Source organism: Vanellus vanellus (genome assembly GCF_965231255.1).
Source record: "Vanellus vanellus genome assembly, chromosome: 1".
In the NCBI taxonomy this organism is placed as follows: domain Eukaryota; kingdom Metazoa; phylum Chordata; class Aves; order Charadriiformes; family Charadriidae; genus Vanellus; species Vanellus vanellus.
Window position 1 is genome coordinate 222,280,566 of NC_138905.1, and position 17,580 is coordinate 222,298,145.

A 17,580-nucleotide genomic window follows, 5' to 3' on the forward strand; every position below is an offset into this window, starting at 1 on the left:
TCTCTCGGCATCCTGCCCCGGGGTCCCCTCCTCGTCCCAGCACCCACTCCTCTGCCGCCGGAGTGGCACTTCGCAGTGCCTGCCTGTGCCCAGCCAGTCCTGGGGACACGGTCCGCGTTGGTGCCATGGCAGGAGGCTGCCGGCCAGCTCCTGGCCCGGCCACGGAGACGTGCCCACTGTGGCACCCCAGGCATAGCGAGAGTCCTCCCGGCAGCGCAGGGCGACCCAGCGAGGGAGGGGGCCCGGCGCTGCGTTAGCCCCCCGGCTCTGCCTGGTGCAGCCCCACACCGTGGCACCCACGGCTCTGCCATCAGCCCTGCCCACGGGAGATTGTGGGGTGGCGCAGCCCCTCAGGCACCTGTGACCCCGTGGGCAGCCCTGTCCCCAACGGAGGGACCCCCACAGCACAGCACAGCACAGCCCCCCCGGAGGATAGCGGGGATGAAGGTCAGATCCTGCGGCTGCAGTGGGAGCAGGACACAGCCCCCACAGGACTGAGCAGTGGCAGCAGGACATGGCCACGGAGATCCCTCATGGTGGAGCAGGACATGGCCATGGGGATCCCCCACGGTGGGGGCAGGATTCGGTGCAGCCAGGACCTGCAAGCCCACCGACATGCAGCCCCCTTGGGGACAAGCCGGGGCTGTGTCCCAGCGCCACGGGCTCTCAGAATGTGGGTCCACGCTTTGCACCGGCCCCCGGAGGCTGCGGCAGGGCTCGGCCGTGGGAGGGGGGGCCGGGGATGGGCCATGGCCGGAGCCACCCTGCCTCACGGCACCATCGCCCACGCCGGCCCCCAGCGGCCCCCCGGCTCTGGCCGGGAAATGGCAGCAGGGAACAAAGGCGGCTTGTGGCGGGCGCCGGGTCTCTGCCCTTCCTGCAGGAAGGCCCCCGGGGCCAGACAAGGGGCCCGTGTGCGCGGCGGCGGGGGCCCTGCCAGGCCTCGCCGGATCTGGCCGCTGGCTAGCACGTGCCAGCAGCCCGCGGGGGCGGCAAGCGCAGCCGAGTACCGGGGCTACTGCCAGGCCCTCGCTGCTGCCATCATCAGCCTCTGCGAGGGGACACGGGGCTCTGGCCTCTGCTGGCAGCCCCGGAGTGGGGCAGGACAGGGCACAGCCAGAGCTGGGGGGTCAGGGGGGTCCCAAGGAGGGGACCTGGCTCCTGCAGCCCCCTGTGCCCATCCCCCAGAGGAGCTCAGCACTGACCCCGAGCGGGCGTGGGGGTGGCCGGGTGGTCAGGGTTGGCCATGGCAGGGGCACCCTGGGCTTCCCCGGCTGCAGTCCCCCCGGGGCAGAGACCCCCGACAGGCAGCGGCTCTACCGTGAGCACCTCGACTCAGCCCTGGCAGGGTGAGGGGTGCTGCCCAGTGCGGGGTGGGGGCACCCGCGTCCCCCCGGGGTGGCTGCAGGGGTGTCCCCGTGGCCGGGGAAGGCAGGCGCGTGGGAGAGCACAGGAGACGGGCAGCCTGGGCAGGTCTCTTTATTTCAGGAGAAGCAACTCGGGGAGCGGCTGGTTACAGGCGAGTCCCACTGCCCTGCGGTGCCCCGGCACTGGCTGGCACGGGAGCACACTCCTCCGGCACAGCCCACCGGCAGCGCTGGCTCCACTCTTGCCAGGGCTGGACTTCCCCTGGCAATGCCACGCCGGGCTGGGATCACCCCAAACGCCCACCCAGGAGACACCCCCCCGGCGCATCAGCTGGCACCCCATGGCAGGATGGGGCCATGCCAGCGCCGGGGCAGCGGGATGCTCACAGGCGGTCAAGCACCGGGGCTGGCACAGAGGGGCTGAGGACCTTCCCCCACGCTCCCCCGTGGCCCCACTGGTGCAGGGGACTGGGGTGGCAGGTCCCCATGGGGTGCTCGGGGTGGGGACTGCAGGTCCCTGTGGGGTGCTTAGGGCAGGAGGCGGGGGGGGGGTTCGGCCACCCCGGGCATCCCCTTCTCAGGAAGCGTTGCTCTGTGCCGGGACCGGAGAGGCATCACCCAAAAGCAAACGCTGATGGCCGGGGTGGGGGTTCCACGGGGCTGGGGGAGCCCCGCTGCCCCCGGGGCGGATGGCCAGTTAGTGCAAACCAGGTCTCTATTATTAAAGCTGGCGGCTTCGCGCTGGCGGCCCCGGTCCCGCCGTCCCCGGGGGGGCAGCGAGGCTCAGGGAGGCGCCGGGGCGGGCAGGGGGAGTCTGGCAGTGCCGGGCAGTGTCTTGGGGGGGCAACGGTGCTGGGGCAGGGGCAGGATCGTCTCTCGCTGGTGGCCAGCAGCCCCGTCACAAGAGGACACAGGGCTTCTTGGGCTTGGCCGGGACGGGGTTGAGCACGGCCCTCACCGCCTCGGTGAAGACATCCTTGATGCCCTCCTGGTTGAGCGCCGAGCACTCCAGGTACTTGACGGCGCGGATCTGCTTGGAGAGGCTGATGCCTTGCTGGGTGGTGATGGGCGCCTGGTTCTGCTCCTTGAGCCGCTTCATGGTCTCAGGGTTGTTTCTCAGATCCTTCTTGGTGCCGACGAGGAGGATGGGCACGCTGGGGCAGTGGTGGCACACCTCCGGGTACCACTTGTGCTTGACGTTCTCGTAGGAGGGTGGGCTGGCGATGGAGAAGCAGATGATGAAGACGTTGGTCTGGGGGTAGGAAAGCGTCCGCAGGCGGTCGTACTCCTCCTGGCCGGCTGTGTCCCACAGGTTTAAATTAATAGTCCTGCCATCCACCGTGTTCTGGGCGCTGTAGTTGTCGAAGACGGTGGGGATGTACTCCTTGGGGAAGGCGTTGGTGGTGTAGCAGATGAGCAGGCAGGTCTTCCCCACCGCCCCGTCGCCCACCACCACGCACTTGATGCTCTGCATCCCGGCGGCTCGGCGTCCTTCGCGTCCCCCTTCAGCAGCCTGCGGGGAGGGGAGAGGGTCAGGGGAGGGGGATGTGTTGGGGCTGGGGTCACCGTGGTCCCCCCACATGGACACCCCGAGGGCAGAGGGGCAGATCACACTCTGTTCACCCCCCCATCCCACAGCCCAGCGTGCAGCAGCCCACAGACCCCCCCGACAGGGAACCACATCCCCTGACCCGGGGCAAACCTGTGTCCCACCGCAGCACGGGGACGGCATCGTCCCCAGGACGGCGCTCCCAGGACAGCCAGGCTGCTGCAGCTCCCTGTGCCGTGCCGTGCCGTGCCTCCAGCCCGGTACGGGACGGAGGGCAGCAGGGCAGGCATCCAGGGGCAGATTTGGGCTGCAGGAGTGTGCAGGCTGCCGCCGTGCACCCCAGCCCCGGTGCCTGGTGCCGCACACGCCAAGTGGGGCTGGTGCCAGCCCTCGGGGCTGACGTCCGCTCGGGCAGCTGTGTTTATCCCTGAGCCCCGGCGCACGTTTCCCTGTTTGCCTTCCTCAAGGTTCCCTCTGCAATTGCCATTACGGGCTGCATCCTGCTCCCCTTCCTGCCGCAGGTTAGCCGGGCGCCGCCGAGCCCAGTGCAGCCGAGGCACGGCAACACCGCACGGTGCCGGGGCGGGAGGGTGCCCACCCGTTGGACTGGCAGCCCCTTTCCCCACCAGGATGCGGCCATGGGCGCAGCGGCTGCCCGGCAGGGTTTATCGTGGCGGGGGGGGTTATCTGCGCTGAGGCAGCGGCTCACGTGCCGCAGCCACGGGGAGGGAGCGAAGGTGCCGGGGTGGAGGTGCCGGGGATGCTGCATCAGGCTGGGGTGGACGGGAACCCTTCCCCAGAGCCCCCCAAGGGCTGCGTGGCCGGGGAAGGGGCCATGTCCCTCCAGCCCCGATCCCCCGCCATGCCGGACCCTTCCCCCTCGGATGGGGAAGTCGCTCTTCCTCTTCCCGCCCTGACACTCGGCTTCCTGCGCGCGGCGAGGCCGGCTGCGCCGTGACCCCCGCCCTGCCTGGCGCCCTGCCTGCACCGCTGCACCCCCGGGCGCAGGCAGGGCGAGCGGGAGGGGGGTCCGGCACGAACGCTGCCCAAGGCACCCCGTGGTGCCGTGCCTCAGTTTCCCCACTGCTAAAGCTCTCCCAAGGCTGTGGGGTGGGGGATCCCGAGGTGTTCAGCCTGCAAGCGGGGCTACGGCTCTGGGGAGCAGCGGGGCCGTCGCAGGCAGCCCCCCCAGCCCCCTGCCCGCTGCAGGAAGCCGGCCACCGCGGCAGCACCGGGGCTGCTCGCACAGCACGGGATCCCGGCGAGTGACAAATACACACCCAGCCTTTCGGCCTCGATTTTCTCCCCGCTTTGGTCACAAACGCAGCCCGGAGGGTTTCCGGAGGGGAGCCCCAGGGCCGGGGGGGGGGGGGGGGGCTCAGCGATGGTGCAGGCAGCAGCAGGCAGCAGCAGGCAGCAGGACCCCCGTGGGGGTCTGTGGGGCTTGGAGCAGCGGCACGAGGCTGGGGCGGTGGGAGACGGGGCAGAGGGGTGGGAGCAGGATCAGGGCAGTGGGAAGAGGAGCAGGACAGGGGGAGAAGGAGGTGGGTCGGGTGATGGGGACAGGAGCAGGATGGTGGGGTCGGCGCCCCCGGCATCGTGCCCGAAACACCCCCATGCCAGTGCCCAGCCCTGGCCACCCTGGTCATCCCCAGCCACCGGGCACCAGTGGGACCACGCAGACACAGCGGGGCCATGGGATGTGGCACCCCACAGCCCCTGTGTCCCCTCCGTCCCGCAGCCACCCCATCTCTTTGCCCAGGGCTCCCAGGGCAGGGGGGTACCCCGGAGCAGCCCTTGGAGTGGGACACAGCTGCCCCCATCGTACCATGGCGGGGACCTGGCTGAGCTGGTTGGGACCTATTTGGGCCAGTTTGGACCTATCTGACCCAGTTTGGACCTATCTGACCTGGTTTCAACCCCTTTCTCCCCCGTTGCCTGCGAGGCTCAGGGGGCACGGGCACCCCACTCGTCCCACAGCAGTTTTGTTTTCCTTTTCTGATGAGGTCAGGTTGAAGAAGAGACGGCAAAAATAATAAGACTTTTCCTGGAAAGTCCTTTCGGTTCACATTTTAGATTTATAATTCTCTTCCCAAGCCAAAGGCGCTGGGTTGCCGGGAGCCGGAGCCAGCCACTCTCCAGCTGAAATAAACCCAAACTGGGCTTTGCTTTGTGGAAAGAAAAACAAACAAACAAAAAACAACAAAACAAACCGAAAGGTTATTTCTAAATCCCACCCTTTGGTTTTCTTTGCAAAACCATCCCCCTCATGGGACCCTGGGGAGCAGCCGTGTCCCTGGGGACACCGCGGGGCAGGGCGGAGGTGCACCGAGCGGCACCGGGCTCAGCCGGGCTGGGGGAGCGTGCGGTGGGTCTAAAACCACCCAAAGGCAGGAGTGCGGGAGCTGCAAGGACATCACTGGGGGGGACCGTCCAGGGGGGTGCGAGGGGCAGCACCCCGGAGCAGGAGCCACCCCGAGGCATCGCAGGGCCCGAGGGTGTCCCAGGAGCCCCCAACAGAGCACGCAGCCCCCGGCACCCCCAGGCTCCCGCTGTCCCCATGGCACCCCGAGGTCACCAGTTTCACCGGCACCCACAGGCACCCCAAGGTCCCCAGTGTCCCCCCAGGCACCCCGAGGTCCCCATAGCTATTTGCATGTTGAGCAGCTCGGTGGAGGGTCCCCGCTGCCCCCCAGGCTGGGGTCCCCCGGCTGCCAGGACCAGCTGGCTGGTGGTGTGACAGCAGAGAATCCCCCCAGGCTGGGGCAGCGGGTCCCGGGTGCCAACCAGGGTCCCCTGAGGTGGGCGTGAGGGGTCCCGCAGCAGCCCCGGGCCCCAGCTCAGAGGGGCACAGGGGCAGTTTGCTGCCCCAAGAGGCTGCCGGGGGCACCGGGAGCCCTCCCCGGCACAGGGAGCACCGGGGTCCCAGGGACACCCCATCATGGCGGGGGAGATGCGGCCGGAGTCCATCGCTGTCTATAAATAAATACCCGGGGGAAGGACACGGGCGGGAAGAGCCGCCGGAGCCCAGGGACAATGTTGGCAGCAGAACAGATGCGCAGGAGCCGGCCCCGGCGGGGGACGTGGGGACGCCGCTGTGGCCAGAAGTGGGGTGCGAGGGGCGGCTCTCCTGGGGCATGGGGATGAAGTGGTGCCCCCCCCCCCCCCCTGCCTGCAGGTCCCCCATCCCTCAGGGAGTGGGGCGGCCCCCGCGCACCAGCCATGGCCCCGTAACAGCCCCACAGTGGGAGACAGCGTGCACCGGTCACACCGAGCTCAAACCCTCCACTCCCAAACCAACTGTGGGGCTGCGGGCACTCCAGGGTGAGCTGGCACCCAGCAGGCACCCATCCCCATCCCATCCCATCCCATCCCATCCCATCCCATCCCATCCCATCCCATCCCCATCCCATCCCCATCCCCATCCCATCCCCCTCTCATCCCCATCCCCTCCCCCTCCCCCTCTCATCCCCTCCCCCTCTCATCCCATCCCCATCCCCATTCCCTTCCCTCCCCATCCCCTTCCCCTTCCCATCCCCTCCCCCTCCCCCTCCCCCTTCCCCATCTCATCCTCATCCCCCTCCCATCCCATCCCCATCCCCATCCCATCCCATCCCATCCCCATCCCCTTCCCTCCCCCTCCCCCTCCCATCCCATCCCATCCCCATCCTCTCCCCCTCCCCATCCCCTCCCCCTCCCCATTCCCTTCCCTCCCCATCCCCTCCCCCTCCCCCTCCCCATCTCATCCCCATCCCCCTCCCATCCCATCCCATCCCCATCCCATCCCCATCCCCATCCCCATCCCGGCAAAGGCCCAGGCTGAGTCATCGGGGCTGCTAAGGAGGGAGACGGGGGGGCAAGTGGAAACACTCGTGCCCATGAGAGCATCGCTGCTACGGGGAATGGAGGAGGAGGAGGAGGAGGAGGTGCGGCAGCGGGCAGGGACCACTCCTCCACGACCCTGGCCCCCGGGGCTGTGGAACACCAGCCTGGCCGGAGGCTTGCATGGGCGAGCAGCAAAGGTGGGCGCAGGCGCTGCCTGTAGGGGGTCACGGCAGGATCCCGGTGCTCACACAGGATCGTTTATGCTTTCGCCATGGCTTGCACCGCGGGCACCGCCGGCGCCCAGCACGGCGAGGGGACCCACAGGCATGGCCGTGCCACCTGCGTGCGCAGGGCGAACTGCTGGCCGAGGAGGGGGCTCGGTGCGGGTAAGAGCCCCCGCAGCAGCCGAGGCCCCCAGCCCCCCTCTGGGTGCCAGGAAGGGGGACATGGGTGGCAGGGGGGCTTCGGCTCCGGCCCCCCTCAGAGCTGGCCCCCCACCACACCAACACTTCCAGCCGCAGCCCCCGGGGCTCTGTCCCCCTCCTCACGCTCCCAACCCATCCCCACAGCCCGTGCCAAAGCCCCAACCCTCCCTCGGCTGCCCGGGGCGGATGAGGAGTGTCACTGGGGGGCTGTGTACCCCCCTGACCTGCAGCTACGTGGGGTCTGCACCCCCCCCCACTGCAAGATGAGGGGAGGTGGGAGCCCTGATGAACAGGGGGACAGGATCCCACGGCCAGGATGGGGCTGGGGTTTGCCCGGTGGCATCGCCACGGTGCCAGGCAGGGGACAGAGGTTGCCCACGGTCCCCGCAGCATCCCAACACTGGGGCACGTGAGGGTCCTGCAGCCCCCGGATAGCCCGGACACTGTGCTGCGATGCCTGGGGACATGGGGTGAGCCTGGTGCGCTGCCCTCCCTGCCCTCCCTGCCTGCCCTGCCCTCCCTGCACAAGGCCAGCTCTGTTCTCCCGGGAAGTCTGCGGCCGGCGGCACCTTTAACCCATTCTGCCCCCCCCGAGGTGCCGGGGAGTGGGCGGCCTGGTGGGGCACAGACCCTGTGGGGCATCAGAGGCGCCTTCCCCTTCCCAGCCCCACAGGAGGGGAACCGGAGGAGGAAGAAGAGTCGGAGCACGGCGCGGGGGTGCCCACAAGTGCCCAGCCCCGAGGCTCGACACCCTCCGACACCCCAGTGGGACCCCGGACCCCTCCCCACCCTCGGGTGCTCGGCCGGGATTTTGGGTGGTGGGGAGAGGTGATGCACCGCGACCTCCCCCCCACCGCCATTGCCCCTCCCCAGGACGGGAAAAGCGACTCATCTCCTCTTCAGCAGAAAAGGGAAGCAAAACCCGCTCGCCATCTCTCCCAGCCCGGGGCATCTCCCCACTGGGTTTTTCCGCTGGGGGAGCGGAGCAGCCGCCCCCGTGGGGTCCCCCCCCCCCACTGGCCTCAGCCCCACGTCACCCAAACCCGACCTGACCTCACCGAACCCAACCAAAGCGTGCTGCGTGGGCTGTGCGCCGTGCGCCCCGCGCCCCACACCATGCACCACAAACCGTGCACAACGGCCCCAGCACCGCTCACCGCCCGGCTCACCCTGCACCCCGCTGCCCACCGCATGCACCCCACCCTGTGCGGCGCCGGTGGGGAGCAGAGGCCACAGCCCCCATGTTGTCACTGCCCGCGCTCGTGGGCCAGGCGGTGTGTCCATCCCGGACAGACGGACCAGCCCAGACCAAGCCAGGGTGTGCAGTGGGGGGTCGGCAGACGTAGTCGCCGGGGTCACTCCTGCAGCCCAGCGTGGCCCCCCCGGCACTGCTGCCGGCTCAGCAGGCAGAAAGAGGAAACTAATAAAATCTATTAATATCACGCAGGGACCCCGTGGGGCCGAGCGCGCCGGCCCAGCACTGTCACCGCCGTGGGAGCGGGGCAGTTTCTGCCACGGCCATGGTGAGGGTTTGGTGCTGGCACGGCCGAGATGGGGTCCCCGCTCTGTGGGACGTGCCCCGAGGTGCGCTGTCACCGGCACCTCCGGCTCTGCCCTGGCACACTGCCGTCACAACTAAAATAGCTTCCATGCTGAGTCGAAGAATTTTGATTTTCCTCATTTTCCAGCTGCAGGCTCGTTGTGACTAATTTCCTCATTTTATTTCCCCCCCGGGCCGGTGAGCTCTGCCGCCGGGTCCCGCTCTGCCCCTCGGCGCAGCCACGGCTGCTCCCTACCCTCGGCCTCCCGCTCGAGGCGCTGCCAAAGCCGGCAGCACGGGGGGCCAGAGGCGGCTCTAGGCCCCCCCAGGGCGATGCTGCAAGAACAGCCCCCGAGGCGGGGCTGGCCCTGGCCAGCAAGCCCCCTCCCCGGTGGGGCAGTGGGACCGAGCCGGCATCGGCCAGGGCTGCTCCCAGTTGCCTGCACTGGGGGGATCCTGGGATGGATGGAGGGATGGACAGGGGGAAGATGGATGGATGGAGGGGTGGAGGGATGGATGTAGGGATGGATGGAGGGAGGGATGAAGGGATGGAGGGAGGGATAGGGCCAGCCAGGCCGTGCTCCATGGCCTCGGGGTGAGAGAACAGCCCAGCACTGCTCACACCAACAGCAGAGGCGCAGACGAGGCAGAGGCACAGTGTGGAGCACACCGGCACTGGGCCAGTTTGGCACCTTTCAACGCTACAGTCAAACCAAAGCTGCGGGCGCGGGACGCCCGACCCCCACTCCCAGCTCACTCAGGGCACGCGCCACCACTGCCATGAGCTGTGCCGGCCTCGGGCGCCTCCCGGCATCACCAGAAATACCCCCACAGATACTCCCGGCTACCCACAACCTGTTCCTGGCTACCCACGTCCCACGGTCCCAGCGCCGGCCCCGCTGCCCACCCCAGACAAAACACCCGCTGCAGCTCAGCCCGTGGCGGGGGCTGAACCGACGTCCCCACGTGTCACCATCGGCGCTTCGGCAGCTGCCAAGAGCGATCCCAGCGGGACCCCAGCGTACGCACCCACCCAGGAGCAATGGCCACACTGTGGGTGACGTCTGCCCCAGGCACTTGGGGACCCACAGGTGCCCCCGCTCTGCGATGAACCAGCAGCACGATGGCAGCAAGAGGCGGCGCAAGTCAAATCGGGAGGTGGTGTTTGACCCACGGCACAGTGCATCCCCCCACTGCCCCCCAGCACATCCCCCCAGTACCCCACACCAGGACGGGGGGGAGAACAGGGCTCCCCGAGGCCTCTCCGGTGGTGACCCCAAGCCCCAGCAGGTTTCACAAAAGGCGAGTTGTGGGGCTGCAGCACAGACTCACCGTCTGCCCGACCGGGGGGGGGGGCCCGGGGTGGCCCAGCAACAGGCACCCGCCACAGCCCACAGCCCATCACCCGCCCCGGGGACAGCCCCGTCACACAGCAGAGCTGATGCTCTCCACGCCGTGCCACCCCCGCACCTCCCAGCACGCTGCGGCGTGTGAGTGCACGGCAGTGCGAGCGCTGCAGTGTGCACTGTGGCATGCGACAGGTATGGCAGTGCCAGGGCTGCAGCATGCACCGCGCTGCCTGTGCCATGTCTGCTCAACACGTGTTAAACACGTCTGTTGCCGTGTGTTGCACCCTGTGCTGCAGCGTGTGACAGCAGGTCCAAGTGACGTGTGTGTTGCAGTGTGTGCAGTGTTGCAATGAGCGTTGCAGTGCGTGTGTGCCGTGCAGTGCATGTTGTAACGGGTGTGTTGCAAGGTGTGCGCAGCGCGGTGCCGTGCACGGGTGTTGCAGCGGGTGCAGTGTTTGCGTGTGCGCAGTGTCCCGCAGTGTGTGCTGTTGTACCTCCCAGCGGGTGCAGTGTGCGGCACAGAACCTGCAGTGCGTGCACTGGGTGTTGCGGTGGGGCAGCTGGTGTGCAGCGGGTGCAGCAGGCAGCGCAGTGGGCACAGGGTGCCGTGGGCAGTGCAGGGGGCAGTGCAGCGGGCACAGCATACAGTGCAGGGGGCAGAGGGTGCAGTGGGTGCAGTGCAGAGGGGGCAGTGCGGGGAGCAGTGCGGGGAGCAGTGGGGGCAGTGCGGGGAGCGGTGGAGGGGGCAGTGGAGGGGGCAGTGGAGGGGGCAGTGGAGGGGGCAGTGGAGGGGGCAGTGCAGTGCCCTCTGCCGTGCAGTGCAGCCCGTGCAGGGCCGGGCACGGCGGGGCACGGTGTGCAGTGCCCACCCCTTCGTGCAGTGAGCGGTGCGGCGCGGGCAGCGCGGGCAGCGCGGGCAGCGCGGGCAGCGCCCAGTGCCGCCAGTGCAGAAGCAGTGGGCGCAGTGGCCCCGCGGAGGGGGTCGGGTCGGGCCGGGCCGTTCCGGGACGGTCCTGTCCCCGCTCTGTCCCGGCAGCTGCCGGCCCCGCTCCCGCCCGGAGCTCCGCTCCCCGGACCCCCCGTTAGCCCCGACGGGCGGCCGCTCCCGCCGCCCCAACCGAGACCCCGACTTGCACCCGCTCCCGGCCGGGACCCCCCGGCAGCGGGACCCCCGTACCTCTCCGGGCCCCAGCGGGTGCCCCCGGTCGGGCAGCGGGACCCGGTCCCCCCCCGTCCCCCCCGCCCCGTCCCCGCACTCACCCCGGGGCATGGCGCGGCGGCTCCGGGCGGCGGGCGCGGGGCCGGAGCAGGAGGAGCAGGAGGAGGAGGAGGAGGAGGAGGAGGAGGAGGAAGTCTCTGCGGCCGCCTCCTCCCGCCGCCCCGGGCGGTCCCGCGGAGAAACTTCCCCCGCCGCGCCGCTTCCTTCCGCGGGGGGCGGCCCCGGACCCAACCGGCCCGCGGGGGGGGTCCCGTCCGGGCGGGGCGGAGCGGAGCGGAGCGCACCTCCCGCGCCCCCCGGCAGCGCCCCGGGGCCGCCCCGCCCGCAGCGGGGTCCGCTGGCACCCGGGGGGGGGGGGGGGATGCGGGACCACGAACTGGGGGTGCGGGAGCCCGGCTTGGAGGTGCAGGACCCCGGGTGGGGGTGCGAGACTCCGGGTGGGGGTGCAAGAGGCTGTGCGGGGGGTGCAGAACCCTAGACAGGGGGTGCAGGAGCCCGGGTGGGGGTCTGAGCCCCCGGGTGGGGGTGCAAGTGCTGGGCTGGGGGTGCGGGAGCCGGGACTGGGGATGCAGGAGCCCGAGTGGGGGTGCGGGAGCCTGGGCTGGGGGCACGGTACCCCAGCCTGGGGTGCGGGAGCCCATCCTGGGGGCACGGGAGGGCAGGCTGGGGGTGCGGGAGCCTGGGCTGAGGGTGCAGAGCACTGGGCTGGGGGTGCGAGACCCGAGGGGGGGGGGTGTAGGAGCCCCGGGCAGGGGATGTGGCAGCCCGGGCTGGGGGTGCAGGACCCCAGGCCGGGGGTGCGAGAGCGGGGCTGGGGGTGCGGGGTGTTGGGTGGGAGTGCGGGAGCCCACCCCACCTCCAGCGCCGGCTGCAGGGCCGGGGGCTGCTGCAGAGGCTGCCGCAGGTTTGGGGCAGCCCCACCTCCCCCGGCCCCATGGGACCACCATGGAAGGGGGTACTGGAGCCCCCGGGGGGGGGGGGCTGCGAGCAGAGACCTCACCCTTGCCCGGGACCACCTGTCCCCGGCGCTGGCACCCACTCGTTGCCCCATGGCTGCCCCAGGGCTCAGGATAGGGCAAGAGGTGCTCGGGGGTCCCGGGTGGCAGGGAGGGATGGGGACGGGAATGGGGACAGGGACAGGCTGGGGTAGCTCACTGCCACCCCGGGCTCCCAGGGGACATGAGGGGACACAGCAGGTAGGGGAGATGGCAGCCCCTGCCCGAGGGCCACCGTCGGGGTCTGGGTGGGGAGGGATGGGTGAGAGTGGGGACCCACTGCCCGGGGCAGGGGGCAGGAATGGGGGGCACCCTGCAGCACCCCAAGGGTGCAGAGCCCCCGCGCACGGCCCCGTCCTGCCGGGTCAGGGCCAGGGGAGACCCAACTGCTGGGAGGGTCCTGCAAGGGCCAGGTCCCCCACGCTGGGGGTCCCCACGCAGTGCCAGCCCCGCCGCCTGCTCCCCCCATCCCGCATCCCGGGGCGGCGGCGTGTGGCACAGCCCGGCTGACGGGTGCCTGCACCGGGGACAGGGGTGACACCGCTCAGGGCAGCGGGGCCGGAGCGGGACAGGATTTGGCTTCGGGGCCGGTGGCCACAGAGCTATTCTGGGGCCAGGTCCGACCCCTGCAGGGAGCTTTGCCCCGGTGCTGAGGGAAAAGGATATGTGAAACCTTAGCCCCCCACCCTCCCGTCTCCACCGTGGGCTGGTGGGCTCTGGGCAACTGGTGGCCACGGGCCCCAGTGGCACTGGTGGCACCGGTCCAGCATCGGAGCGTGGTGGTGTCGCCAGGAGCAGGTGGCTCCGGTGGGGTGTTGTGGCTCTTTGGGGGTGTTGGTGGCATCCCGGGCCCGGCCGTGAGCAACCGCACGCTCAGGCGTCAGAACGGCTCTGCACAATGAGACGGGGCGCTCCGGTGGCCCAGGGTGCTCTAACGAGCCGGGGTGCTGTAACGAGCTGGGATGCCCTGACACGTCGGGGTGCTGTAACGACCTGGGATGCTCTGATGTGTTGGGGTGCTCTGACAAGACAGAGTGCTCTGATGTTTCAGGGTGCTCCGACGTGTCGGGGTGCTCTGACAAGCCTTCCCCGGGGCTGGAGGTGGGCTGCCTCCACAAGGTCACCCATCCAGGCGCCACACGCAGCCACCCCTGCTTAGCTTCCGCGCCGCGCCAGAAGCCCGCGCCCAGCCTGGGCACTCCCCGCTGCGCCCGCCAGAGGCCGCTGCGGCTCAGCGGCGGGCGCGCGGAGCCCGGCGGAGGCGGGAGGGCGGGGGACGGAAGCGGGGGGGCGTGGCCAGCTGCCCGCCTCTGATTGGCCGGGCGGCGGCACGGGGCGGCCCCGCCCCGCGGAGGGTCTGGCAGGGCGGCGGGTGGCTCCGCCCCCTGTCACCGAGCGTGCGGCGGCGGCGGCAGGGCCCGGTGCGCAGCGGGGCGGGGGGGCACGCGCCTGGGAGAGACCACCGCTGCTGGCGGGGGGGGGGGTTGGTGGTGCGGGTGTCCCGGGAGAGACCGCCGTGAGGAGGAAGGTGGGGGAAGGGGCGGCCCGGGAGGAGGTTGGGGGGGAGCGGGGTTGTCCCGGTAGAGACCACTGCTGAGGAGAGGGGGGGGCAGGGTTGTCCCGGGAAGAGACCACAGGCGGGGGGCGCAGGGCTCTCCCGGGAGAGACCACTGCTGCGGGGTGTGTGGGGGCACGAGGGGCTGACCCCGGGGCGGTTTCCGGGGGCGGGCGGGGGCCGGGCCCGTCCCGGGGCAGCGGGAATGTTCCGGGAATACCGGAAAAATCACCCGCCGTCCCTCAGGTGGTGACGGCGAGAGCGCCCGGCCGGGCGGCGGTGAGGTGCCTGAGGTGAGCGGGTGGGCCCAGCGGCGGCCGATGCCGAGGAGGAGCTGACGGCGGCGATGGATGTACGGCCGGGAGTGGCGGTGTGGGTCCTGTGCGGCCTTCTCCTGCAGCAGGGCCGGGGGGAGCGGCCCCCCGGCTCCCACCTGGACGAGACCGCCATCGCAGGTGAGGTAACCCCCGGGCCCGCCGCCCCCCCCCCCCCCCCCCCCGGTATCCTGCGGCCCCCTCGGTTGGTCGCCCGGTGGGTGCCGGCTGTGCCCCCGGCACGGCGGCCCCCAGCCCCGCTGCCTCTGCGCGGACCGGGCTGGGCTCCGTTTTGAGGCTGTTCCTGGGTTTATCGGGCAAAGAGCTGCTGCCAAATGTGCCGGGCCCGGGGTGGGCGCCCCGCCGCGCTCGGGGCGAAGGACAAAAATAATCCCGTGTTTATTTTTGCAGCGGGCTCCGGCTATTTGCTAATGAGAGTGTTTTGCAGCGAGTTTTGGATCGCGACACGGTGTGTTCGGAAAATGCCAACGTTTTATGGTTTTTCGTTTGGCTTTTTTTTTTTTTTTTTTTCTATGGCCATTGCTAGGCGGGCGCCCGGCGGGGGCAGAGGGGTCCCGGGGGCGGTGGAGCCCCCCGATTCCCCCCCGCCCCGGGCTCAGCCCTTCTCAGCTCTGAAGAAGGGAGGTAGCAAAGACCCTACAGACGGCTCTTCTGTTTACCCCCTTATTTCCCTCCCCCCCCACCCCGAAAGCCAACAATCCAACAAAAAAAAAAAAAAGCCGGGAGCCCGAGCCCCTCGGGTGCCTGCGGCGTGTCCTTGTGGCAGTCCCTGAGGTCAGAGCTGGCAGCCTGCGCGACAAAACGTGCTTTTAATTGTCGGGGGTGAAGCAGCAATCCTCAGCTCCGCGCCTGTTCGTTGCAGCAGCGCTGAGTTCCTATCGCGGAATGGTTTGGGTTGGAAGGGACCTTAAAGACCATCTCGTTCCAGCTGCCCTGGGCAGGGCCACCTCCCCCCGGCCCGGGTCGCTCCCAGCCCCGTCCAACCCGGCCTTGAACACCTCCAGGGATGGGGCAGCCACATGCTGCTTGCATGCCAACATAAAAAGCCCCTCAGGGAGTTGTGTGCTGTGAGCGGCGCAGGTGAAGAAATCGCTGTGTTTGCCACCAAAGCTGAAGCACTTTGAGCCAGGAGCCAGCCCCTCTGAGCGAGACTTGCTCTCAGCATCCGGGTGGCTTCGCACCTCCGCCGCCATCGGCGCAGCCTGGGTCCGCTCCGGAGGGTCCCGCTTGGCACAGGCTTCCGCAGGCACCGGTCCAGAGCGGTCGGAAAAGGCGGTGAGCACCTCTGCACCCTCCTTGTGGCGGGAGGCTCTGCGTGGGTGCAGGGCTGCTCCCTCCCCGAGCTGCTGGGGCTGATGCCTTAGCAAGGGCTGGAGCTCACGGAGGGTTTTTGGTTGCAGTGGAAGGTGCAGGTGTGGGTGTGCGCCTTAATACAGATGAAAGTTGCCGCAGCGGCGTTGCTAAGAAGGCATTTCGCTTTGTGTACGGAGCTGGGTGGCGAGAACAGGGCAAGTCCCTGGAACCGCAGTATCAGGCGAACGATCGGGAACTCAGTGTCTGATTCCTGGGCAGGCAGATTGTTTCATCTTGGCGACACGATGATTTATGGGACTTGCTGTTGGTTGGGTTTTGTGTTGTTTGGTTTGTTTTTTTTTTCTTTTCCCTAATAGCTAGCTGTTCTGTGAGAAGTTGCTTTTTATGTTCTTTGTACGTGGTCCTAAATTCTTAGGCTGGTTCACATCCAGTCTGCTCCATTAAGGAAACTGGATCTCTGCAGTCCTGATGAAGCAAGGTTTATGCCTCCAAGGAATTTCCAAATGAGTTATTTTTGGAGGCCCTGCAGAAGTGTGGCAGCCCTGGTGATTCAGCTGCTGACTTGGTCTTCTCTCTGAGCAGAGGCAGAGCAGAACAGGGCAGGCAGGGAGCAGCCCAGAGACCTCCTCTCTTTAATAGAATCACCTACAGGTGGGCTTTTCCTGCAGAAGAGGTACTTCTCGTTACTCTTGGTATGTTCTGGTTACTTCTGGGTTTAAAAACCTGCAGAGCAGCACATGGCGCCTTGCTGGTGACAGGCTGAAACCCAAAACGTGCAGGTGAACGTGGTCAGTAAGGGATTTGTTTGCACGGAATGTGGGTAACTCGCAGCCCACCTGCCCCTCATCCCTCGTTGGGGTAGCTGGGAAGCTCGGTGCTGCTCCTTGCACTCTGCTAATGCAGCTTAATGTGTCCTCTGAGATCACTTGGCCATTTGCTTTTTAGATTTTAGAGCTGTTGCTCGCAGTTCAGCGCAGCGAATATCCTCAGCACATGACAGTTTTCCTTACGTGTTCCCTGGAAGCAGAAAATGAGGGTTGTGTTGGCTGCACACACGTCTGCAGTAGCACAGGCTCTCGCCGTGAAGCGGAGGTAGGTGTTGGATGGATTTCTGAAAGTGAAAGGGTTCATTTCTGACTGATTTTCGAAAGCGAAAGGGTTCTTTTTTCTTTTTTTTCTTTTGGCATGGCATGATTTTAATGATTACAGAAATTGACCGGTCGCTTTTCCTTGCAACAGTGGGACTTTTCAGGAGTTGCAGGGAAGGGGTGTTTGTAAAGAGCCGAAGAGTGAGTTTTAGCAGTGTTTGCTCGTTAGGCTCGGGTGCCTAGGTTCCCATGCACACTCTAGGGATGCATCGACCTGCTTTATCGAGGATTAGTATATGTTTCTGATTCCTAAGATTATTTTTATTTACATAAGAGTTTGAAATGGATAATTTTATCCATGGAGGAAAATTAGAGTCGGTGACTGAACTCCAGGGAAAGTCAGATTTTCTCCTGGCTTTGACTTGTTCAAAGGCAAACGTTGCTCGTGAGTGCTTAATCTTAAATCTTTTCCTGCCTATATCAGATATAAGTTCGCTTACACTCAAAAAGCGCAGGAGCCATTTCACAAGGCCTAGAGACGGAGGCGGTGTGCGTTTCGGAGCCAAGAAGGACAGCCAGGCCACCATCCAACCCCTGGAGCTGCACAGACCCCGAAAGGTGCTTGACCTCCCGAATCTGCTCCCAGCAGCCTATTTTTTGCGCTGGAGCACATGTTTCAGAAAAACACAGTGTCATGAAGACGGTGGCCGGTCCCCCGCTGCTGCGCAGGATGTGCTGACAGTCACCCTGCCGTTATTGTTTTCACCCGCCGGTGGTTATTTTTAGCATGAATTTGTCTAGCTGCAGCTTCCAGCCCTGGGATCTTTCGTACGCCCCCCCTCTAAAAGGGGCAAGAGAGGCTCTTCACGGACATTACTACAAATATTACTTTCAGGCCGCAGGGTTTTTTTTTTCGCTTTCCAGTTACTTGCTGTAATCTGTTGGTTGCCCGTGTCTAACCTGTTTAATGCGGGTTTTGTTTATTTTTCTGCTGGCACTAATCTCTATGAGAACACAGT

General features: G+C 67.4%; 2 protein-coding genes across 3 annotated transcripts in view; one reads left to right on the plus strand and one right to left on the minus strand.

Moving 5' to 3' along the window:
- Positions 1–1,469: 1,469 nt before the first annotated feature.
- RHOG (ras homolog family member G) lies at positions 1,470–11,348 on the minus strand. The gene is made up of 2 exons (XM_082483781.1): positions 11,316–11,348; positions 1,470–2,880 (listed from the first exon to the last, which is right to left on the minus strand). The coding sequence occupies exon 2, from the start codon at positions 2,839–2,841 to the stop codon at positions 2,266–2,268; it is 576 nt and encodes a 191-aa protein (XP_082339907.1). The 5' UTR covers positions 2,842–2,880; positions 11,316–11,348; the 3' UTR covers positions 1,470–2,265.
- A 2,625-nt stretch (positions 11,349–13,973) lies between these two features.
- Positions 13,974–17,580, plus strand: part of STIM1 (stromal interaction molecule 1) — a 105,140-nt gene continuing 101,533 nt past the window's right edge. For both annotated transcript variants that reach the window (XM_082499410.1, XM_082499411.1), the window contains exon 1: positions 13,974–14,279. In XM_082499410.1, coding sequence (XP_082355536.1) covers positions 14,171–14,279 — 109 coding nt within the window. In that variant the 5' untranslated portion in view covers positions 13,974–14,170. The remainder of the gene's footprint in view (positions 14,280–17,580) is intronic.

What these genes read in the sequence shown, in the direction of transcription:
- RHOG (XM_082483781.1), bottom strand. Translation starts at nt 2,841, where the DNA reads ATGCAGAGCATCAAGTGCGTGGTGGTGGGCGACGGGGCGGTGGGGAAG.